Raw genomic sequence first — 25,313 nt, 5'->3', positions numbered from 1 at the left:
GTCTCCGGAAATTTGAAAAGGTATGGAAGGCTTGGGTGGAATCTACTGAGACGGCTGGATAATGATGTTTAGGTAACGACTCCACCATGATTGTCTCTTTGGGCCCGCTCTTTCACTAGTCCTTATCTTTCAGTCAGGGAATGTCTCTTACTTTTACCTTCTGATTTTATGTTCTGATTTGATTTGATTGTCGTATATGTTTTTTGTATCCTGCACCTCTGGGGCTGGGGGGGCGGTCTGGACAGGAGATGCTGCTCCAGCCGCCCCCGGCCCCCACTACTCTGTTCTGTTGGTTAAGCTGCCAGGGTTGGGAGGGGTGGGTCGGGGGGGGGGGTTGTTGTACCGTCCCGCCGTGTTAGGGACTGGTGACTGTCATTGTTTGTATTTTTCTTGTTGCAAAATCAATAAAAAGAATTTTTCAAAAAAGATAAGAGACCGAGTGCCATGTGAGTCTCTGCATGAGAGTATGAATGTTAGGCCTAGGCAAAATACATCCTGTTAAGCATTATTTCTGTGCTGTTTTGTTTTTCTGACACACTGTTTTCACCCTGTACTGATAAACTGATAGGTATCAGCTGTGACAAACCAACGTGTGCCTGACTGTGGATGTTAAGCTATGCAAAATACATCTTATTGAAAGCTCTGGCTTTTCCTTAGGGAATAAATGTGCCATTTATATCAATTGTGATTATATGAGCTTGTGCAGTTGTGGGATTGATCCAAAGTTTGTTTAAAACATAATTTCTTTGCCTATTGTTATCATACTGTTTTTTTCTTGCCCTAGGCTGATCCTATGATGAAGGTGCTGGCATGGCAGGTAGTCATATGTCTTGTCAAGCATGTGGTGACCAAGCGGCTGATGTTCTGGCCATGCTTGATCCGCTTCAGACAGAGATTCCAAACAGTAATGCTGCGGTCTGCTACACATGTGTTGAAAGTCAGCAGGTAGTTAGCAGCACCCTCTCTGGAGCTCTGTGGTGTGATGCAATAGGGTGGCTGCCCTTAAGCCGACCCCTGGAGGACATCCTGACTCATTTAAGTTGTTCCTCCTCCTCACTTTCCTCCTCTATTCTCTCAGGCACCCAAGTACAGTCAGTGGCCTCATCATCCCCTCCCTCCTCATCACTAGAGCAAACTTGGCAGTATGCTGCAGCTGGGGGAACATGACTGCTTGTTTCTTGTCTGTCATTGTCACCCCCTCTCTCTAGGCTCACATTATTCCCTTCTCCAACCTGGGAACCCACATTGGAGGAGCATTCAAATTGCTGTGCATCCTTCAGCAGCATGTAACTGACATTATGATCAAATAATTCAGGTGACTCCTCTGTGCATGATGGTGGGGCTATTGAAGGAGTAGCTGTGGACAAAGAGCCTGTGGAATAGGCTGCTTTGGCAGCTGCGGTGGAAGGCAAACTAGTATGAGCCTGGATGACAGAGGATGAGGAGGGCTTAGTTATCCACTACACCAACTCGTCTGCATGTTGTGGCTCAATAACACGGCCAGCACTGAAAAAAATAATCAAGCGGGCCCCGCCTGCAGAGGATGCACCATGTCTGTGACCATCACTTTTCACTGTGGACACAGAGGCTGCTTGCCCTCTTTTAGTGGCCTGTGAGCATCTGCCTCTCCTTTCGGACATGATGGGGATTTTTTTTTTTTGGGGGAGGTTTATAACTTTTTATTATAGAGTGTGGGATGTAAATATGGTGCTTGGATGCAATACTTTTTGTTTTTGGTGCACTATAAATTATTTTATTATTGTTTTTTATTTTTTGGGGAGGATTTTTAAAACTTTTTATTATAGAGTATGGGAAGGGAGTATAGTGCTTGGGTGCAATACTTTTGTGCTTGGTGCACTGTAAACCATTTCATTATAGTTTTTTTTTTAATAAAGAAAAAATAATAAAGCCAACAAAAAAGAATACCCCGGCTGAAGCAGAAGGAATGGCACCTGCGACGCAGAAGGGGGGACAGCAGTTATGCCCTAAATATTATTAGTGCTGCTGTGCCACGAAAAAAAAAAATAACACACTGCTGATGCAGAAGGAATAGCACCTGCGACGTGGAAAGGGGACAGCAATTATGCACTAAATATTATTAGTGCTGCTACGCCACAAAAAATACCCCTGCTAACGCAGAAGGGGAGACACAAATATGCCCTGAATATTATTGGTGCTGCTGCACCACAAAAAAAAGCACCTGCGACACAGATGGGAGAGTACTAACAATGCAGCAACAGAACTGTATGCTGCAAAAAAAAAAAAAATATCAATGAAAAAAAAATAGGATCAGTGGGGTAACACAGATGTGTTGTATGCACCAACACTTCAGTGGCACCACTGCACTGTGTTACACAAGAATCAGCACTACACTGACTAAAAGCACAATCCATTACTACCTGAACATAAACATAAAGCCCATTCCTACCCCACACCATAACCCCCCCCCCCCCCCTCTGCCAAATGATTTGGACCAGTGCACAAAGCAAGGTCCATAAAGTCATGGATGAGCAAGTTTGAGGAGGAGGAACTTGACTGGCCTGCGCAGAGTCCTGGCCTCAACCCGATAGAATACCTTTGGAATGAAATAGAGCAGAGATTGCGAGCCAGGCCTTCTCATCCAAAATCAGTGCCTGACTTCACAAATGTGCTTCTGGAAGAATGGTCAAACATTCCCATAGACACACTCCTAAACCTTGTGGACTGCCTTCCCAGAAGAGGGCCAACTCAATATTGAACCCTACGGACTAAGACTGGGATCCCAATAAAGTTCATGTGCATTTAAAGGCAGGCATCCCAATACTTTTGGTAATATAGTATATATTCTATTTTAATGTCTGTTCCAGTAAAACAATGTTATTTGGACCAGTAGGAGAATGACCTGAGTGACACATTAGAACTAGATGAGTGGCATATGCTAGCACAAAGTGCATTAGGGTCACTTATTCATACCTCAATTATTGAAGCAAACTATAAGGTGATGCTGAGATGGTAGGATTTCTTCCTACTGTATGTCACGGGGTTTCCCCACTTTGTTTTAGGGGCTGCAGACAGGAGGATAGGAGACAGCATTTCATATATAGTGGCAATGCCCCAAGGTGAGGCATTTTTGGAATCCAGTATACAGTAAAACCTTGGATTGCGAGCATAATTCGTTCCGGAAGCAAGCTTGTAATCCAAAGCACTCTTATATCAAAGCAAATTTCCCCATAAGAAATAATGGAAACTCAGATGATTCGTTCCACAACCATTTATTCATAAGTCCTTCAGTTTATAGTCCATATAAAAAGATTATAGCATTGCGATAGGTTATATAACCATAAAATGTCCATCCATAAATAGCTGCTTCCACAAGGGGATAAGAAGCAAAATCCAGTAGGAGCTACAGAGTATCAAAGAGAAGAAAGGCGCCTCTTAAGTGTAGCAATATGGTTCCATTTAATGAAGGTACAACATTTAGCAACTCACATGGTTGATGAATAAAACAGGCACATCTAAGTATGCAGGCATCCGGGGTAAAGCTGTCCACATGGACTATCTTCTGCACCGCCGGCTGCCAGTCTGTAATCCTGACCGGGAAGACCACTGCAGTAAAGCGATCTAAAAGCGAGGGGCAGCATGGAAGGGATGACGTAGATGGTGGTGCAGAGGATGGTCTATGTGGACAGCTTTAGCCTGGATGCCTGCATGTGCCTGTTCCAATCATCAACCATGTGAGTTGCTAAATGTTGTACCTTCATTAAATGTAACCATATTGCTACACTTAGAGGCGCCTCTCTTCTCTTTTATACTCAGCTGTGACTTGAAGCTACTTGTATATCAAGACATCGCTTGTAAACCAAGTCAAAATTTATTTGAAAATTTTGCTTGTCTTGCAAAGCGCTCTTAAACCAAGTTACTCTCAAACCAAGGTTTTACTGTATATCTTTACCAACTCCCTCACCCAGGTTAGCTAGAACACATAAAAAGAAAACCAAACTAGCTGGTGCACTGGACTAATCCACCACCATAATGAAAAAAGTTGCTCCAGATCGATATACAAGCAGTGGGGCGCTGCAGCTCTTTGTTAAATCCATTGGGTGGTGGAAGAATCTATTACACAATTTAGAATTGTTTTGAAGTGAGGGAGTTCTCTATTTCAAGCTACAGTATCTCACAAAAGTGAGTACACCCCTCACATTTTTGTAAATATTTTATTAAGTATTGAGTGTACAGCTTGTATAACAGTGTAAATTTGCTGTCCCCTCAAAATAACTCAACACACAGCCATTAATGTCTAAACAGCTGGCAACAAAAGTGAGTAGACCCCTAAGTGAAAATGTCCAAATTGGGCCCAATTAGCCATTTTCCCTCCCCGGTGTCATGTGACTCGTTAGTGTTACAAGGTCTCAGGTGTGAATGGGGAACAGGTGTGTTAAATTTGGCGTTATCGCTCTCATTCTCTCATACTGGTCACTGGAAGTTCAACATGGCACCTCATGGCAAAGAACTCTCTGAGGATCTGAAAAAAAGAATTATTGCTCTACATAAAGATGGCCTAGGCCAGGGGTGTCAAACTCAATTTCATCGCGGGCCGCATCACCATTATGGTCACCCTCAGAGGGCCAATTCTATCTGTAGCCCACCACTATCAGAAGTCAAGTGCTCCAACCCTCCCTTACATCACAGTGCATCCCCTTTACCATGTGCTGCTCCTGGGAAGAAGCAGGAGGCAGAGCTGGGAAGCAGCAACTGCAGGGTCTGGAGGAGGGCTGGAGTCAGCAGCCGGAGTCTGTTGAATGCTGAGACCAGTGAAGAGAGGTGCAGGATCTGTAGGAGGAGTTTTGTTCTTCTCTCTGCTGCTAACTGCTGAGTTGGAGGGGGGGGGGGTGGTCCTCTCTGCGGCTGCAAGGGGAAGCACAGTATCTGGCAGAGGAGTTCTGTCCTCTCTGCTGCCGTCTGCTGAGACAAGGTGGAAGCAGAGATGAGGGAGATGCAGCCTGCGGGCCTTGTGTTTGACACCTGTGGCCTAGGCTATAAGAAGATTGCCAAGACCCTAAAACTGAGCTGCAGCATGGTGGCCAAGACCATACAGCTGTTTATTTTGAGGGGACAGCAAATTTACACTGTTATTCAAGCTGTACACTCACTGCTTTACATTGTAGCAAAGTGTCATTTCTTCAGTGTTGTCACATGAAAAGATAGAATAACACATTTACAAAAATGTGAGGGGTGTACTCACTTTTTTGAGATACTGTATGTATGGACTATGTATGGATATTTATTTATATTTATTGTTTATGTTTTTTCTTATCTTTATTCTATTTTGTACTTCATATATTTGAATTTTTTTTTAATTTTATTTACTGTTGATATTGTATGAATTTGCAGCTAGTGGAAACAGATTTTTTATATTAGTACCATGCTATGAACTTTATGCCTGAAGGAATTTTGAAAGTAACACTAAATAGAAAGGTTGCTATTGTCTCACCACCTGTTTTTTATATGTACTAGCCTCTCCTGGAGTGATCCCTTTAAGATGTGGACTTGGGGAGGGGCCTATTGTTCTCTATATAATCCTTGATGGATAGGGCGGCGATCAGTGGCTTTTTAACAGGACTGCGATATTGCGACGGACAAATTGGACACTAACTGACACTTTTTTGGGGACACTAATACAGTGATCAGTGCTAAAAATATGCACTGCCATTGTACTAATGACACTGGCTGGGAAGGGGTTAACATCAGCAGCGATCAAGGGGTTAACGGTGTGCCTAGCTGGTGTTTCACTGTAGTGTGGAGGGTGCTTTTACTAGGGGAATGTATGGATCACTGCTTTGCAGGAACACAGAATTGATGCCTTCCCTACTGACAGAACAGCGATCTGCCTTGTTTACAAAGGCAGATTGCCGTTCTGCCTGTGTACTGAACGACCAGCAGGTGCTGACAAACATTGGGTCCACAGGACTCGCTGATCAGCTCCCACTGTGTAAAATCACAGCGGGAGTGAGCCGCTGGCGGCACGCATTTGCACCCAATACCCTTAAGTGCAGGGTCAGATATGTATAATATGTGTGATCCTGTACAGTTTGGCCGGCCTATAGCAGTAAAACGGTTGGCAAGTGGCTAAGAAGAGTCCATGTTGTTATTTGTTTGCCTAAGGGGCCATGTGCCATAGCTGTACTATACTTTCTATGTATACATTGATTCGTTGTCTGACACTATGGAATAAGAGTGTCTTCTGTTATTGAATGCCTTCTGTATGTGGAGGAATACAGCTTTGTATCTATTATGCCATACTTTACGATGTTCTCTTGGACTGAAGGAGAGAGCATCTTGTTGGAAGACTCAGTGATTGCGATGATGATGATGAGAGGGTGATGATGACCTGAAAGAGTGTGTCAATGATGGTGAGTGATTGATGATCCCTTTCCTCCTTATTCCAACAATTCCCTTATCTAAGGACTAGCCCAGAGGGTGTATTTTAGAATATTTATCCACATCTGATTAAAAGGTACTTCTATAGCTTAAGAAAATGTTTGTTTAGGCATTGACTGTACTTATCCACCAGATGGTGCTACTGTATATGACTAGGAATTCCTATTTTAGGTCTTCAACTCAACCCTATCTGAGACATTAATTAATATTTTCTTATCCCAGGTTAAATCTAAACATGTTATCCTCTAGAGATGGGCCAACAACCCCTGGGTTAGGTTTGTGCCAGAACTCTCCAGCATCGCAAAAGTTCGGACCTGAACCATGAACCCTTATTAAAGTCTATGGGACCCGAACTTGAAAAATCAAAAGTCCCCTTTTGGAGGCTTATATGCATGTTATTGGCCATAAAAAGGGTATGGGGGCTTGGGTACTGCCCTGGGGGACATGTACCAATGCAAACATTTCTTTGTTAAAAAGATAATTTTTAATGGAGCAGTGATTTTAATGATGCTTAAAGTGGTTGTAAACCCACTTTGATGACTTTTACCTATAGGTAAGCTTATAATAAGACTTACCTATAGCTGCTGTAAATATCTCCTAAACTTGCACTGTTTTAGGAGATATTTAGTTTGCATGAAGCCGATGACATCATCTGCGCATGCTCTCTGAAGCCCTGTGCCGTGACCGGCGGCTCCTGCGCACATGCGCGGGAGTGACGTCATGCGGTTCCGGCCAGTAATAAAGCCGAGTCAGCAGACCCCGGAAGGAAGGCGGGCGAAGATGGATGCGGCCAGCTTCGTTGCAGGTAAGTGTCACATAATGTGCTAGTATGCAATGCATACTAGCACATTATGCATTTACTTTGAAACAATCAAAATGAAAATGTATTTTAAATATAAAGGTCCGCCTGGAAAGTGGCACATTCTGTACCGTGTATAGAACCTGCTGCAGCAAAACTGACATATATAAAGAAAAAAAAAAGACTTTTGAATAGATTTTTCCTGCAAGCTCTCTTTATTTAGTAAACTGCTTGGGGAGCCAGTCTGTATGATGAGGCCAATATTTAGTGAACAAGATTAGAGATTTTTTGGATAAATTCTGGTGTCTCTTTGGCAGACTTTTGATGGAAATAACATTTTTCACCACAGTGAACAAGCCTTAAGTGAAGAAGCCAAATTATAGTGCTCAAAGCAAAAATAGAAGAATATGTCAGCGCCAAATTATAGTACACTCAGGCCAAGATAAACTATTTTTTTTTAGATAAATTCTGATTTCTCTTTTGCAGATTTTGGATAGAAGTAACGTGTGTGAAACAAATGGGCTTTGGGTTTTAGTGGTGCCTTCACACCGTAACCCTATAGAGGTACTCTTGAAAGCAAGAATTGGCCTTGCTGTAAAAAATTTGATGCCCCTGTCAAACAGTTGCAGAAAAATTAGTCTTTGGGTGTCGTTGGTGCCTTCTAGAGGTACTCTTGATAAAAGCAAGAATTGGCCTTGCTATAACAAATTGAAATTTTATGGACCTGTCAAACGGTGTAGAAAAATTGGTCCTTGGGTGTTAATTGTTATATGAATAAAGCCGGCACATGAAAAGTCTTCTTCCAAGTAAAATTCTTTATTCCAACATGGATAGCGGTGACAACATGACAAATGCTGATGCGTTTTGGCTTTACGCCTTCCTCATAGTGGTGTTAATTGTGCCCATGAAACATATACCAAAAAATTACTCCATGCTAAAATCAATACCCACAACTAGGCAGCCTAGGCAGTCTTGAAGAGATTCCAGACCCCAATAACACTTAATCAGCAACATCAACATCAGGGGCTTGATAGTTGCTGCTAATCTGGGACTGATTAATTTTGATAAATGTCAGCTAGTCAGCGGAGTCTGTGGACAGGCACCCTCTTTTATCTATCACAAAACCTCCAACAGCACTTAATGCCCATTTGGAAAGTATGCTGGATGCAGGGCAGCCCAGCTGCTCATTTGCATACTGGGCAGGTTCTAGCCCGTGATCTATTCTCACGATCCAGTAACCCAGTGGATCATATACTGGAAAGCTCTCCATGTCTGTTTTCGCCCCTAGATAAACTTCCACCATAGGATGCAGACGCTGCCAATGAGATGTTAAAGCTGACAGCCCTGGGAGGCGAGGACTAAAAAAAACTATGAAATGCATAACTGAAACATCCCCTCTTCTCCACTGCTCCTCCTTTGACCAACAGAAGTCTCAAAACTAGCTTTTCCATGAGACTGTAACCTACCAGAGTCTGTCCTCAAGATATTTCATCCTGTGCTCCCGCTAAGAAGGCAGGATGAGTTCCGAGACTTTCCCCTTGTAATGGTTGTCAAGGAAGGTTGCCAAGCAATAACAATCTTTCTCCTTGAAGGCACAAATTCTTGGGTCCTTTCGCAGGCTTTGGAGAATAAGAGAGACCATGCCCTGGAAGTTTGCAGAGGCATGAGAAGCAGAATCCTCGTTGTCACTGAGGATTACAGCATCTAAAACTGTCTCCTCCCAGCCACATACTACTCCCAAGGTTTCTGGAGAGTGAAAACCATCTCTCAAGGTTTGAGGTATGTCTTCTTTTGATTCTATGCCCCCAAAACCGCCATAATCCTCCTCCTCCCTCTCCTCTTGTGAGTTCTGTGGTGTCGCAAGATTGGTGTCTGCATAAAGCGGGCCTGGAGAGGAAAGGAAGTCCTTCTCTTCCTCCCACTGCTCTGCATCGAGTACCCTGTCCATAATGACACAGAGTATGCTCCAGCAAGAACACAAGAGGGATTGTGTCACTGATGCATGCATTGTCACAGCTCACCAAAGCTGAGCTGCCCTGAGCCTGGTGTTTTGCCATACTCACACAGGTACTCATTGACAACCCTCTGCTGCATGTGCAGCCCCTGCAGCATTGCCAAAGTTGAGTTCCACCTGGTGGGCAGTCACAAATCAGGCGGTTTATGGGCAGGTGGAATTCCCGCTGAATTTCAGCCAACCGAACACTGGCTGTTTATAACTGCCTGAAATGGCTACAGACTCTTCTGGCCTCTTCTTGCAAACCTGGGTACCGGTTTAAGAAACGCTGCAGTACCAAATTGAGGACATGTGCCATTATCACACACCATCATTCCTGTCTCAAGCTTCCATGGCATGAACCACCTCTGGCCTGCCCCCCGCAGAGCTAAAAGAATCTCTGCCTCAGTGTGGCTCCTTTCCCCTAGAAAGACCAGCTGAAGCACCACATGGCATCTTTTAGCCTGACTCGTTAAATATCCCCTTGAACGTTTAGGGATACTGGTGGTTCATAGGACAATTCAGCAGAGGAGGGCATGGAGGGGGTGGAGCTGACAGATCTTGCATCGTCATCACCACCATCTTTATGGAGACTATTTTTGTTTTCGATGCAGCAGCTGGGGCAGAGAAGTTTGCCTGCTATATTCTACAGCTGGTTGTGTGCTGCTGGCAGACGCATTGCAAGAACCTGCGACACCCTTTGCTATACCATCATCCCTGTCAGTGAAGGCTGCTGAGAGATCATGAGATATAGCAGGGGTAGACATAAGGAGGAGAAGAATTGTGTGCGGCTTTCAGGTGCTCTTGCCAATGGTCTGAGTGGTGGGAGGTTAAATGTCTTCTCAAGCATGTGGTACCCAAATGGCTGGTGTTTTTTCTGCTTGCGGCAGAGATTGCAAATTGCAACAGTGCGATTGGCTGCACATATGCTAAAAAAGGACCACACAGCTGAGCTGTGGAAAGAGGGCTGGGGGATAACGGCTTCACAGTCTGAAGGAATAGGGTGGCTGCTCTCTACTCTTGATGGCTGCCTCTAGAGGACATCCTACCTTGTTGGGGTTGTTTCTCCCCCTCACTTTTCCCCTCTGCTCTATCCAGCGCCCAAGTCGCATTAGTGACCTCATTATCATCATCTTCCCCTCCATTCTCATCATCACTGGAGCCAACTTGGCAATACGCTGTGGCTGGGGGAACATGACTGCCAATTTGTCATTTATCAGTGTTCTCCCCTCTCTTTAGGCTCATTTTACTCCCTTCCTCTACCTCAGAACCAACATCAGAATCAAGTTATGCCTGTGCATCCTCAAGAAGTAAGTGGCTGACGCTATGTTCAAAAAACTTAGCTCACTCCTCCATGCATGATGCTGGGGCTATGGCAGGAGTAGCTGTGGACAAGGAAGCAGAATAAGGTGCTCTGGCAGCTGCAGTGGACTGCGCACTAGTGTCAGCTTTGGTCATGGAGGATGAGAATGGTTTAGTAGGCCAGTTCACCACCTCCTCTGCATGCTGTGGCTGGATAGCACGGGCAACATCACTAAACATAGACAAATGTGCCCTGCCTGAGGACGGACCATGTCCACCTTAGCCTGTGGACACAGATGCTGCTGGCCCCCTTATAGTGGAATTGGAACATCTGCCTCTTCTTATTGGCGTCCCAGACATGATGGGGGGGGGGGGGGGGGGGTTATTACCCAAATTTAAAAGAAAAGGGTAAATGTGTGATTGGATGCACTTTTTTTTAATGAAAAGTAGTGTTTGGTACACTTGAGGCCTGACACTGACAGAAATGTAAAAAATATAAAAAACAAAAGAGGGGGGAACACCAGCATTGCAGCCAGAAAACTGAGGCAGGGGAAGAAAAATAAAAGACAAAAAAAAAAAAAAAAGCAGCAACCAAAAAAAAAAAAAAAAAAAGGGGGGGGGGGTATACAGCACTAAATGTTATGTAATGCTGTGCTGAGAGAAGGCCAAACACCACATGTGAAGGGAGGCAGGAGAGAAGCATTGCAGCAAGGAGATTGGATCTGTGGTGGAAATAAAAAGGCCAGATGGAACTTATCAGGAAGCGGTTATCAATAAATTAACTGATGCAAGCTGGTACACAGTCGCTGTTTAGATTCTCCAAACATATACATATATGGAGAGTATCCTATCCAGGGTTTGTGAGGCTCCGGAAGTGTACTTGGTGTTCTTGGAGTGAGGATTATCTCCCATCCAGGGTCTAAAGGGGTCTGAGGATCTACCATCTCCGAGTCGGTTGTGGCATTATAGGCTTATATCTACTGATTTCTGGTGAGTCTATTACCATAAGGCGTGCACAGCGGTGAGGTGGAGGCTTATTTTCTGTGGTTTGGATGTACCACGGTGGATGATCTGCATCTTTGGATAGTCACCTTATATATATATATATTTCTCCTTGGACTGTGTGCATGAACTCCTCACATGTTTACCCATTACAGAGACTATATGCATTGTTTTATGTTTATGTACACAATTATTAGCGCTGCTAGTGTACTATCTAAGGTGGAGCAGTGAATGCTCTTATCACCGTTTATAATACACCTTCTTCCATATCATTCTTTTAATAGCAGCAGCTTATGTTACATTTATTGTATACGTTTTATATTGTTTATTGAGGTTCTTTCTCTTAAGCGCCAGGTGAGTGGGTTTCCTCTCATTTTTCCTGCTCACATGATCAGCTGTGTCCAATGACAATGTCAACACAAGCCAGTTATCGGCTTTTCTTTCCTCACGCTGACAGTGTGAGGAGAGAAGAAGAGAGCCAATAACCAGCTTGGGTTAAAGGGATATCAACATTGATAACCAAGACACTGATTATCAGTGCAGTTCCAACAGTGGCCACCAGTGCTGCCAATCAGTGGCCACCACGGTACCCCCATCAGTGCCCACCTATCAGAGCCTATTAGTGTTGCCTCATCAGTGTCACCTATCAGTGCAAATGGAAGAAAGGGGGATGAGGGGAAGGGAAGGAGATAATCCCTGGGTAAAAGACAACCGCCCAGTGTTAATGATGGCGGACGTATGACACCAATGTTTTCATACCCTACAGTAGTATAACGGGTGAGCCAAGCAACTAAATACTATACTGTAGAAAAGTACAAAAAAGGAAGTTGCAAAAATGGCTTAAACACAGGTTTTTGAAAAATAAGTAAAAGAATATACTTTATGGAGGTTGAGACAAATAATATACCATGTAAAAAATTGAGGAATGTTCAGAGGCTTGTGAACTATCTCCCAAGTGGACCACGTCCCTGCTCATGAAACACACAATAGACCTCAAAAACACTCCACCCCATGCCCAGGCCACACAACACCCACCCAGCACAGCAAAAAACCCCTCCAGTACAGAACCAGACACAACTTCATGTAAGGAAACATCTTCGTAAAAAATCAACGGCTCCATTGGAGTGATATTGGTGGGAAGTATTGGGTACGATCAGGGGGGGGTCATGAGATCCATAGGGGGGAACAGAGGCAACAATCTAGTATGCTGTGTGTGCTGGATAACCAACATATGAATCAGATCCTTTTTTTTTCCCAAAAGGTAGGTAGGTGTTCAATTGGAAACACAGATAAAGGTATGATCTACTTGTTGCGGTCTAGGGATTGATATTTGCCACACCAGTGCTATCCAGAATGTCAGAAGTTGATGAAAGTCAGACAACTCCATTAAGGATATAACCATTTACAATGATTTTAGTATACTGAAAACATTTGTCAATCCTCAGCGGGAGAGTGGAGAACATGAAGATGTTACACTGTGGGGCTTGAGAAGACTTCAAGCTATTACTCCAGTATACAGAGTCATTGCTGTGAAAGGCCACAATGTTTCATCCTTCATAACACGCTGGTAATTTGTAATTTTAAGTAATGGTCACCTTTGCCAAGGTAAACACACGTGAAAACAGTCTAGATACTCTCCTGGTTCAGTCAATACAGTCTCTGGCGTGACGTAAATAAAATGAGAATGTCTCTTACCAGCGGTAAAGTGAAGGGGGGCCAGTTTGCAGGTGTAGACTATATGTCTTCTTATGGCGATTCAGGCCGTTTTTTCATGCTCCCAGCAGGCTGACATCCCGTCTTTACAAGGCTGAGGAATGAAGGTAGATGGTGGTGGGCTCAATTAATTACCGCTTCCATGCACATAAGATAGCGGGTATCACAGACATCAGAAGGATTCCCCATACTTTGGACGGCTGGCGGCGACGGCGTTACCGCCCGGGCGTGGGGCGGAGTGAGAGGCTCCGGCGTGTGACGTCAACGTGTTTCACGTGACCCAGCACGCTTCGTCAGGACGTAATTACGTTGTGCGTGCCATCCCTATATATACCCCGAATCAAGGCCCATAATTGGCCAATATACAATCGGGTACAGGGAGGCAATGCATAGAGTGGGGGACATCTTATGGACAGATAGAGGTGCTGCAGGCATAAAACCCAAAAAGCCACACAAATTAGTGCTAAATACGGAGGATACATATATTAATATACATATGTCCCCCAAAAAATGATTCATATGTTGGTTATCCAGCACACACAGCATACTGGATTGTTGCCTCTGTTCCCCCCTATGGATCTCATGACCCCCCTGATCGTACCCAATACTTCACTCACCAATATCACTCCAATGGAGCCGTTGATTTTTTACTAAGGTGTTTCCTTACATGAAGTTGTGTCTGGTTCTGTACTAGAGGGTTTTTTTGCTGTGCGGGGTGGGTGTTGTGCGGCCTGGGAGTGGGGTAGAGTGTTTTTGAGGTCTATTGTGTGTTTCATGAGTAGGGACGTGGTTCACTTGGGATATAGTTCACAGGCCTCTGAACATACCTCAATTTTTTACATGGTATATTATTTGTCTCAACCTCAAACAAGTATATTACAGTTGTGTTCAAAATGATTCAACCCCCACTGAAATTAATTGTTTTGGCCAGTTTGACACTGATTTTGATCATTCAGTCATCCTGCTTACAATTAAATCAAAGAGGCACGTGTAGGTCAGACAAATATAACATAACATTTATAATGAAATAACCATAAATGTCTTTTCTGTGCTCACATCATTATCAGTTTTATTCAACCCCCAAGTGACATTCAATCTTAGTACTTAGTACAACATCCTTTTACAGTTATAACAGCTTTTAAACGTGAAGCATAGCTTGACACGAGTGTCTTGCAGCGATCTACGGGTATCTTCGCCCATTCGTCATGGACAAAAGCCTCCAGTTCAGTCACATTCTTAGGCTTGTGCACTGCAACTGCTTTCTTTAAGTCCCACCAGAGGTTTTCAATCGGATTTAAGTCTGGTGACTGTGATGGCCACTCCAAAATGTTCCAGCCTTTAATCTGCAACCATGCTCTAATGGACTTGGAGGTATGCTTGGGATCATTGTCCTGTTGAAAGGTCCAACGTCTCCCAAGCCTCAGGTTTGTGACGGACTGCATCACATTGTCATCCAATATCTCCTGGTACTGAAGAGAATTCATGGTACCTTGCACACGCTGAAGCTTCCCTGTACCTGCAGAAGCAAAACAGCCCCAAAGCATGATTGACCCCCCGCCATGCTTCACAGTAGGCAAGGTGTTCTTTTCTTCATAGGCCTTGTTCTTCCTCCTCCGAACATAGCGTTGATCCATGGGCCGAAAAATTTCTAATTTTGTTATCAGTCCACAGAACACTATCCCAAAACTTCTGTGGTTTGTCCACATGACGTTTGGCATACTGCAGTCGACTCTTCCTTTTCTTTGGAGACAGCAAGGGGGTGCGCCTGGGAGTTCTGGCATGGAGGCCTTCATTACGCAGTGTGCGCCGTATTGTCTGAGCAGAAACTTCAGTACCCACATCTGACAAATCTTTTCTCAGTTCCTCAGCAGTCACACGGGGACTTTTCTCCACTCGACGCTTCAGGTAGTGCACAGCAGTCGAAGTCAGCATCTTCTTTCTGCCACGACCAGGTAGCGTTTCAACAGTGCCCTTTGCCTTGAATTTGCGAATGATGCTTCCTATGGTGTCTCTTGGTATGTTTAACATCTTTGCAATCTTCTTATAGCCATTGTCCTTCCTGTGAAGAGTAATCACCTCTTCTCTTGTCTTCCTGGACCATTCTCTTGACTTCACCATGTTTGTAACCACACCAGTAAATGTCTAGAAGGAGCTGAGTATCACAGTCATTTTAAAGCTGCCTAATTGGTGCTTATTAGGCTTTATTGCTGCTCCCTGACATTCACAGGTGTTTTCAATACCTGATTGAAAACACTTCAATGAACCTCTGTTCTTCAGAGTGGTAGTCTTTAAGGGGTTGAATAATTGTCAATGAAGAATTCACAAAAGAAACATTTACTACTGTATTACAAAACCAATTGATGTTATTTTAGTTGCATATGGTTCTTTAAGAAGTCCTTGTAGGATTTCATTCTGAATACAATTACAAATGTACACTAAATTCCCTAAAACCCTTTACAGCATTGGGGGTTGAATAATTTTGAACACAACTGTATTTTACTTATTTTCCAAAAACCTGTGTTTGAGCCATTTTTGAAACTTCCTTTTTGTTCTTTTTCTACACCTATCAGTGCAGCCTCATCAGCACACATCAGTGAAAGCGAAAAATCACCTGTTTGCAAAATTTTATAACAAACTTTGAAAAAAAATTTTTTTTCAAAATGTTTGGTCTTTTTTCGTTTGTTTAGCAGAAAGCTGAAAATTTGCCTGAGCAGGGAGGGGGTGAAAGTACCTGGTAGGCAAGTGGTTATATACAACTACAGTGCCTTACGAAAGTATTCGGCCCCCTTGAACTTTTTGACCTTTTGCCACATTTCAGGCTTCAAACATAAAGATATAAAACTGTAATTTTTTGTGAAGAATCAACAAGTGGGACACAATCATGAAGTGGAACGAAATTTATTGGATATTTCAAACTTTTTTAACAAATAAAAAACTGAAAAAATGGGCGTGCAAAATTATTCAGCCCCCCTTAAGTTAATACTTTGTAGCGCCACCTTTTGCTGCGATTACAGCTGTAACTCGCTTGGGGTATGTCTCTATCAGTTTTGCACATCGAGAGACTGAAATTTTTGCCCATTCCTCCTTGCAAAACAGCTCAAGCTCAGTGAGGTTGGATGGAGAGCGTTTGTGAACAGCAGTTTTCAGTTCTTTCCACAGATTCTCGATTTGATTCAGGTCTGGACTTTGACTTGGCCATTCTAACACCTGGATATGTTTATTTGTGAACCATTCCATTGTAGATTTTGCTTTATGTTTTGGATCATTGTCTTGTTGGAAGACAAATCTCCGTCCCAGTCTCAGGTCTTTTGCAGACTCCATCAGGTTTTCTTCCAGAATGGTCCTGTATTTGGCTCCATCCATCTTCCCATCAATTTTAACCATCTTCCCTGTCCCTGCTGAAGAAAAGCAGGCCCAAACCATGATGCTGCCACCACCATGTTTGACAGTGGGGATGGTGTGTTCAGGGTGATGAGCTGTGTTGCTTTTACGCCAAACATAACGTTTTGCATTGTTGCCAAAAAAGTTTGATTTTGGTTTCATCTGACCAGAGCACCTTCTTCCACATGTTTGGTGTGTCTCCCAGGTGGCTTGTGGCAAACTTTAGACGACACTTTTTATGGATATCTTTAAGAAATGGCTTTCTTCTTGCCACTCTCCCATAAAGGCCAGATTTGTGCAGTATACGACTGATTGTTGTCCTATGGACAGAGTCTCCCACCTCAGCTGTAGAGCTCTGCAGTTCATCCAGAGTGATCATGGACCTCTTGGCTGCATCTCTGATCAGTCTTCTCCTTGTATTAGCTGAAAGTTTAGAGGGACGGCCAGGTCTTCGTAGATTTGCAGTGGTCTGATACTCCTTCCATTTCAATATTATCGCTTGCACAGTGCTCCTTGGGATGTTTAAAGCTTGGGAAATCTTTTTGTATCCAAATCCGGCTTTAAACTTCTCCACAACAGTATCTCGGACCCGCCTGGTGTGTTCCTTGTTCTTCATGATGCTCTCTGTGCTTTAAACGGACCTCTGAGATTATCACGGTGCAGGTGCATTTATACGGAGACTTGATTACACACAGGTGGATCTATTTATCATCATTACTCATTTAGGTCAACATTGGATCATTCAGAGACCCTCACTGAACTTCTGGAGAGAGTTTGCTGCACTGAAAATATCCAATAAATTTCGTTCCACTTCATGATTGTGTCCCACTTATTGTTGATTCTTCAGAAAAAATTACAGTTTTATATCTTTATGTTTGAAGCCTGAAATGTGGCAAAAGGTCAAAAAGTTCAAGGGGGCCGAATACTTTCGCAAGGCACTGTATATAGATCAGACTAAAATAAGGGACCTATGTAAAGGGAAGAGGGACTTTCGACATCAGGGACAGTTGGGAGCTATGACTATGTAGTGTTCTGGAGGTCCAGAGAGGAGCCTAATGCCTCGTACACACGCAACGATTATCAGCCGACCGATCGTCCGACTTTTGTCGGTTGGAATGTGCCTAGACTGCACACAAATTTTCTCGGCCAACAAAAATCTACTTCAGAAGTGATGTCATGTGCTGGTTTACTTTCTGTGTGTTTTTTCTTCTCTGAGCATGCCCAGTCTTGCTCATCAGATTTTTGTCTGCCGAAATCTGTACTGACTGACGGAAAATCGGCCGTTGTGTTGACAGCCAACAAAAATTTTATAGCCTGCACACCAGATTTTTTTCGGCCGAAAAGTCTGAGTCGGTTGTCGAAAGCATCATACTAACAAGCTGAAAATCGGCCGATCGGACGTTGGCCGAAAATTCCCGGCCAATAATCGATGTGTGTGTACGAGGCATAACAATGCAAGAGTGTAGCTCCATCTAGTGTCTATAATACAGAGCGCCTTATTATTGCCACTAGATCGTGCTGATGATCATGGGAAATCACCATATGAAATAACATACAGCCAATTTTTGTCATCCCTGGGCAGATGTGTTTTATTTGTTCAATTCATTTTTAAAAACTTTGAAAAAATAGTGAAAGCTAACACCACACAATTTACTGAAAGTTAATGGGTCCATTTTTATTTTTATTCTGCTGTCAATGGTCAACACGGTACAATACCTAATAAATGTCTTTGGTGATCTCTGATTTCCTTATTAAGTGTTTCTTAGATGATGAAGATCAGCCATGGAGTATATCCGAAGTGTATATCAGGGTGTGCTTCTTCCCCACATGAGAGCTGTGATGTCCAGCAACATTCATATAGAAGACATTTCCCGCACTCAAGGCATTAATACACCTCGAGGGTTGGGTGAGATCCCTGATGTACAGGAAGGCAGGACTTCAATGAAAAACAATTCCCTCACTCAGAACAGGAAAGTGGCTTTTCCCCTGTGTGAGATCTCTGATGTGTGTGAAGACTAGACTTCTGTGAAAAACATTTCCTGCACTCAGGACAGGAATATGGCTTCTCCCCCGTGTGAGACCTCTGATGTGTGACAAGTAGTGATTTTTGTACAAAACATTTCCCGCACTCAAGACAGGCATACGGCTTCTCACCTGTGTGTAATCTCTGATGATTATAAAAATTAGACTTATCTGAAAAACATTTCCCACAATAAGAACAGGAGTACGGTTTCTCGCCCGTATGAGACCTCTGATGTTTGACAAGATCTGTTTTTTGTACAAAACATTTCCCACACTCAGGACAGGAATACGGCTTTTCTCCAGTGTGCAATCTCTGATGGTTAATCAGATTGGACTTTTCTGAAAAACATTTCCCGCACTCAGGACATGAATACGGCTTTTCCCCAGTGTGAGACCTCTGATGTTTGATAAGAATTACTTTTTGTGCAAAACGTCTTCCACACTCCAAACAGGAATACGGCTTCTCTCCCGTGTGCAGTCTCTGATGAATATAAAGACTAAACTTATCTGAAAAACATTTCTCACACTCAGGACAGGAATACGGCTTCTTACCTGTGTGAGATCGCTGATGTCTGTTAAGACTGGACTTCCTTGAAAACCATTTCTTGCATTCAGAACAGAAATATGTTTTTTCCCCCGTGTGAGATCTCTGATGTTTGACAAGATCTGTTTTTTGTGAAAAACTTTTCCCGCACTCAGGACAAGAATACGGCTTTACCCCTGTGTGAGCCCTCTTATGTCTGTAAAGACTGTACTTTTCTGAAAAACATTTTCCACAATCAGGACAGGAATGTGGCTTCTCACCTGTGTGAGTTCTTTTATGTACATTAAGACGGGATTTAAAATGGAAACACTTCCCGCACTCAGTACAGGAAAACCTCTTATCTGTTGGAAGGACGGCACCGTCCCTCACAGTCTGAAGGTCCTCAGGATAAGAGGAATACGATGGTCCATCTACAGTGTGTGGTGCCGGATGGACATTTGAGGTAGCCGGGTTTTCTCCTGGACTATACTGTGTGATGTCCTCATCTTCTACTTTACAGTCTGGAGACAAAGTCAGACAATCCTCTGAGGTTTTCCTCATCTCCCGTCCATCTACTAAAATAGAAATAAAAAGATTATTACTAGACATGAGCAGATTGGTTCCCCAGAAACCAGGACTCCGCCCACATCAGGCAAGCTTTATCTCTGAGGATCTTACAATTCCACCCTCAAGGTAACTAGTAAATGGGTCCTCTGATCTCCTATCAGTTCATTTCTTTATTCATGGACCTTAGTCAGAGAGTGAGGAAACAACGAGAATGGTCTTTTACAGGAGTGACAGTGATGAGGGGATTATAGGCCGAGTGTCCCCTCCCCCTTTATTACTCATTGCCACCTTCCCAACACAAGAAGTCCTGCACTTCCTTATTTATCCATGATTGAGTCATACATAGCATTACAGTGGTGCGGAGCCTCACCAGAGGTCAGAGAGTGAGGATGGGGAGAGAACAACCAAGATGAAGACTGTACTGATCCTGAAGACCACCATCATTGGGTTATTGACTCCTCCCAGTGGTGGGATTCAAAAATTTTAGTAACCAGTTCCGACTTTCCCAGCAGAATGACCAGCGTGCCCCCTTTCAATGCACAGTGACCAGCGTGCCCCCCTTTCAATGCACAGTGACCAGCGTGCCCCCCTTTCAATGCAGAGAGACCAGCGTGCCCCCTTTCAATGCACAATGACCAGCATGCCCCCCTTTCAATGCAGAGAGACCAGCGTGCCCCTTTCAATGCACAGTGACCAGCGCTGCGTGCCCCCCTTTCAATGCACAGTGACCAGCGTGCCCCCCTTTCAATGCAGAGAGACCAGCGTGCCCCCTTTCAATGCACAGTGACCACAGCATTGCCCCCAATCATTGCAGAGTGCCACAGCATTGCCCCCAATCATTGCAGAGTGCCAGCCACAGCATTGCCCCCAATCATTGCAGAGTGCCAGCCACAGCATTGCCCCCAATTGCAGAGTGCCAGCCACAGCATTGCCCCCAATTGCAGAGTGCCAGCGATCCCCCCGCGAGACCCATGCACTTACCTCACGGACGGTCTCGCAGCTTCTCTTCAGTCCCCGGCTCCCCGCGTCTCCGAGTCCTCAGTCCTCCCGCGGGCGCCTCCTGCTCGTCCAATGGCACAGCGTTTGACTTTTGGCCAATCAGGAAGCGGGAGGACCCGCTCCCTGATTGGCCAGGAGGAGGATCCGTGTGACAATAGCGAATTCTCATTCGCTATTGTCACAGAATGGGCGGGTCGGGGCGCACTGCTCCGCTCTGCGGCTGTGCGGTCCGAGCGCGGGACATTCAATTGTCACACTCTCTAGACTAATGTTGGTGTACACGCCAAGTTAATTAATTAATTAAATAAATCAAAGAAACTCCTCATTATATAAAAAAAAAAATATTTTCCTTATCAAAAAAATCAATACCTATATATGGCGGTCATACAAAGTGCAAAGTGACTTGAGTGTAATAAATAATAAATATAAAGTGCCTATAGTGATTATGAACTATGGTACTGTGCAATAATGCAAATACAAGAAAGTGTGGGAATAAGGTGCATATATAGTGCATAAAGTATATGTAATACTTTGTGCAATATATGAAAGAAACTATGGATCAATCTCTAGCTCCAAAAGGTTGTGTGCACAAATTTCTAGTGCATAAATGGATCAAAGTATAATTCATGATTTTGTGTTTCAAAGTTTATCACATCTGGGATGTCTACTAGAGTCTTGTTTGGTCAGGTTTAAGTCAGTAATTACTAAGAATTGTAGGCCTATAATACATAACACCAAATTTCCATGCAAAAAATTGTACCGCTTTTGGTATAAACTTCCAGACATAATCATACCGCCAGGGAGGTTAATACTCTGTGCAATATATGAAAGAAACTATGGATCAATCTCTAGTTCCAAAAGGTTGTGTTGTGCACAAATTTCTAGTGCATAAATGAATCAAAGTGCTGGTGCTGTACAATATTAATAATCCATTAAAACAGTGCAAATCAATAAATAAAGTCCATATAATCTTCTGATTTAAAACAATCATTTTTTTTCCAGTGCTTTAGTGTTAAAACATGTGGTAGTGTCCCAAAGAATCCTCTATTACACCTCTTTGCAGCGTGGGTATCTGTGCTCTTCAGTGTTAAATCACCTCTAGGTGTGCAAGCCGCTCACCTTATTACTGTAAATAATACACTTTTGTATTTCCTTCCAGTGGGATTGCTTCACTTTCTGCAGGGCTATAGGAACCGGTTTCCACTTCTCTGGGGTGCTGTGGGGTGTTGCCAGCGTATCCCGTGTGGTACTATCCTTGCATCTTTTACTAAGGTCTTTATGTATTCTATGTATGTCGTTTGTTGCAAAAGGGAGTAGGTTGAATAAATGTTGATTCTGCTTCCTGGTTGTGCCTTGTTTTCCACTTATCCTATAGCAACACATGCAGTATCTGGAGTGTGTATTCACATTTGTGCACAACACAACCTTTTAGAACTAGAGATTGATCCATAGTTTCTTTCATATATTGCACAGAGTATTACATATCATTTATGCACTATATATGCACCTTATTCCCACATTTTCTTGTATTTGCATTATTGCACAGTACCATAGTTCATAATCACTATAGGAAAAGGGGTTTTGATCTCTAGGATGCCCTATAGTAAGGTTTTGCCACCGTCCCGGTGAAATCGTTGTGTTTTGGGTTTGGTGCCTCAAACCAAGGTTGTCGGGACTTTAAGGGCAAGAGTAAACAAAGTAACGTTTCATAGATTAAAAATTCAACAGTTTATTTTCAAAAAAGTTTTACAAGGTAATAGACAAGTTTGTCGTGGATGGGTTTAAGGTCCATCAGTGAGAGAAGTGTAGAAGTTAGAAAGGTAGGTGACAAGGTGAAAAATGGTGACTTCTGAGGAACATTTGTCTCTGTTGTTCCATGCGTGTATGTCACGGTTCTCGCCATGGCTTACAGACAGCCAGGCGTGGCCGCCGTTAAGTACCTAACATGGGATTTGAACCTGTGTACTTTAACATTCTGTCCTGTTATCCTACCTCTGAGCCACACTTCAGCACGTATGGATCCAGTCCTGTTAATCTGGTATTGCCTGCAGCACTAGGGGGCTGGACTTCACCTGAGTATACTCCTGTTTCTCATTGTCCAACTGAAGCTAATTGCTCATTAAGCAAGCTATAAAACACTGCCTCTCGCTTAGAGCAGGGTCCGTTCATTGCTGATCTTTGTTCCAGATAGTTCCAGTTTGACAGACTTTGTTCCTGTTTCCTGAGAGTGTGTTCCAGACTGACTCCGGCTTCCATCTTTACCTTCGCTCCATGTTGTTCCTGCGACCTTACCTTCCTCTCATCTCCTGATCCTTATCCGGACTCGTGTCATCCAGTGACTACAGTTATTCCTGGACTTCCCTTCCCATTGTATTCCTGCCGGTCCTGCTTATTGGAGCACCTTCCCTGCCAAGCCCCCGTGCACGGATTCACAGCCCAGGTGGCTTTCTTACCTGGTCACCTTGGACTGTGGATATCTGCAAGGGTGAGCGTATATCTCTGCGTTACAGACTCCAACAAAGGTAAGCCCTGTGACAGTGTATTTCAGGCTTGGAGCTTTGTTCAGAGGAAAATGTCTTGGAGATTATTCTACGCGTTTCGGCTGTATAGGTATTAGCCTTTTTCAAGGATTAGTCACCATGTCTAGAAACAACAATGAATTGTAAGTTTTTTGCACATATGCAAAATTTAAAGTAGAATTATGCAATGTGCTTTATGTTACATACATCTTTCTTTTGTCTGGTCCATGTGTGAAAGGTTTTCCCCAGGTTACTAAGTCGCATCAGGAACTAAGGCTGCTTCTATAAATGATGCATAATTGGGATAAATTACTTGAAAAATGCTATTTTTTTTTAGGAAAAGGAAATGTAGATAAAAAATTATGTTTACTTACAGGCTAAATCATATAGATAGCTGTACTGGTAGAATCCAAAAAAGGAGTTCCTCAAGATGAGAAAGTTTGTAGCTATAAAATATGTAATGATTTTAAGTATGAATAATTAAAAAAGATGAGATTTCACCTTGTCGTCACCTACCTTTCTAACTTCTTCACTTCTCTCACCGATGGACCTTAAACCCATCCACGACAAACTTTACTTTGTTTACTCTTGCCATTAAAGTCCCAACAACCTTGGTTTGAGGCACCAAACCCAAAACACAACATAATCACTATAGGCACTTTATATTTAGTACACTCAAGTCACTTTGCACTTTGTATGACCGCCATATATAGGTATTGATTTTTTTGATAAGGTAAATATTTTTTTATATAATGAAGAGTTTCTTTGATTTATTTAATTATTTAACTTGGCGTGTTCACCCACATTAGTCTAGAGACAGGCATACGGCTTCTCACCTGTGTGTAATCTGATGATTATAAAAATTAGACTTATCTGAAAAACATTTCCCACAATAAGAACAGGAGTACGGTTTCTCGCCCGTATGAGACCTCTGATGTTTGACAAGATCTGTTTTTTGTACAAAAAATTTCCCACACTCAGGATAGGAATACGGCTTCTCTCCAGTGTGCAATCTCTGATGGTTATAAAGATTGGACTTTTCTGAAAAACATTCCCGCACTCAGGACATGAATACGGCTTTTCCCCAGTGTACGACCTCTGATGTTTGATAAGTTTTGCTTTTTGTGCAAAACTACTTCCACACTCCAAACAGGAATACGGCTTCTCTCCCGTGTGCAGTCTCTGATGAATATAAAGACTAAACTTATCTGAAAAACATTTCTCACACTCAGGACAGGAATACGGCTTCTTACCTGTGTGAGATCTCTGATGTCTGTTAAGACTGGACTTCCTTGAAAACCATTTCGTGCATTCAGAACAGAAATATGTTTTTTCCCCCGTGTGAGATCTCTGATGTTTGACAAGATCTGTTTTTTGTGAAAAACTTTTCCCGCACTCAGGACAAGAATACGGCTTTTCCCCTGTGTGAGCCCTCTTATGTCTGTAAAGACTGTACTTTTCTGAAAAACATTTTCCACAATCAGGACAGGAGTGTGGCTTCTCACCTGTGTGAGTTCTTTTATGTACATTAAGACGGGATTTAAAATGGAAACACTTCCCGCACTCAGTACAGGAAAACCTCTTATCTGTTGGAAGGACGGCACCGTCCCTCACAGTCTGAAGGTCCTCAGGATAAGAGCAATACGATGGTCCATCTACACTGTGTGATGCCGGATGGACATTTGAGGTAGCTGGGTTTTCTCCTGGACTATACTGTGTGATGTCCTCATCTTCTACTTTACAGACTGGAGACAAAGTGAGACAATCCTCTGAGGTTTTCCTCATCTCCCGTCCATCTACTTAAATAGAAATAAAATTATTATTACTAGACATGAACAGATTGGTTCCCCAGAAACCAGGACTCCGCCCACATCAGGCAAGCTTTATCTCTGAGGATTATTTATCCATGATTTAGTCATACATAGCATAACAGTGGTGCCGAGCCCCACCAGAGGTCAGAGAGTGAGGATGGGGAGAGAATAACCAAGATGAAGACTGGACTAGATCCTGAAGACCACCATCATTTGGTTATTGACTCCTCCCTCATTATCACTTTCTGTTTAGGGTTCCAAAGTT

General features: G+C 43.2%; 4 protein-coding genes and 1 pseudogene across 6 annotated transcripts in view; 2 read left to right on the top strand and 3 right to left on the bottom strand.

Moving 5' to 3' along the window:
- The window catches only part of LOC309550683 (uncharacterized protein), a 3,164,715-nt gene that overhangs the window by 275,170 nt on the left and 2,864,232 nt on the right, over positions 1 to 25,313 (bottom strand). The window lies entirely within an intron of this gene.
- Positions 1 to 25,313, top strand: part of LOC309550793 — a 1,525,103-nt pseudogene that overhangs the window by 347,111 nt on the left and 1,152,679 nt on the right. The gene's annotated exons all lie outside the window — the stretch shown is intronic.
- LOC309550764 (oocyte zinc finger protein XlCOF29-like) overlaps positions 1 to 25,313 on the top strand; it is a 251,054-nt gene that overhangs the window by 14,397 nt on the left and 211,344 nt on the right. The gene's annotated exons all lie outside the window — the stretch shown is intronic.
- LOC309550693 (uncharacterized protein) overlaps positions 1 to 25,313 on the bottom strand; it is a 217,615-nt gene that overhangs the window by 103,831 nt on the left and 88,471 nt on the right. The gene's annotated exons all lie outside the window — the stretch shown is intronic.
- On the bottom strand, positions 18,338 to 19,713 carry LOC309550056 (uncharacterized protein; the record flags this gene model as incomplete). The annotated part of the gene is made up of 1 exon (XM_082250523.1): positions 18,338 to 19,713. The coding sequence occupies one exon, from the start codon at positions 19,711 to 19,713 to the stop codon at positions 18,565 to 18,567; it is 1,149 nt and encodes a 382-aa protein (XP_082106649.1). The 3' UTR covers positions 18,338 to 18,564.

Source organism: Pelophylax lessonae (genome assembly GCF_965119305.1).
Source record: "Pelophylax lessonae genome assembly, chromosome: 3".
Taxonomy (NCBI): domain Eukaryota; kingdom Metazoa; phylum Chordata; class Amphibia; order Anura; family Ranidae; genus Pelophylax; species Pelophylax lessonae.
This window is presented reverse-complemented; position numbering and strand designations above follow the sequence as displayed.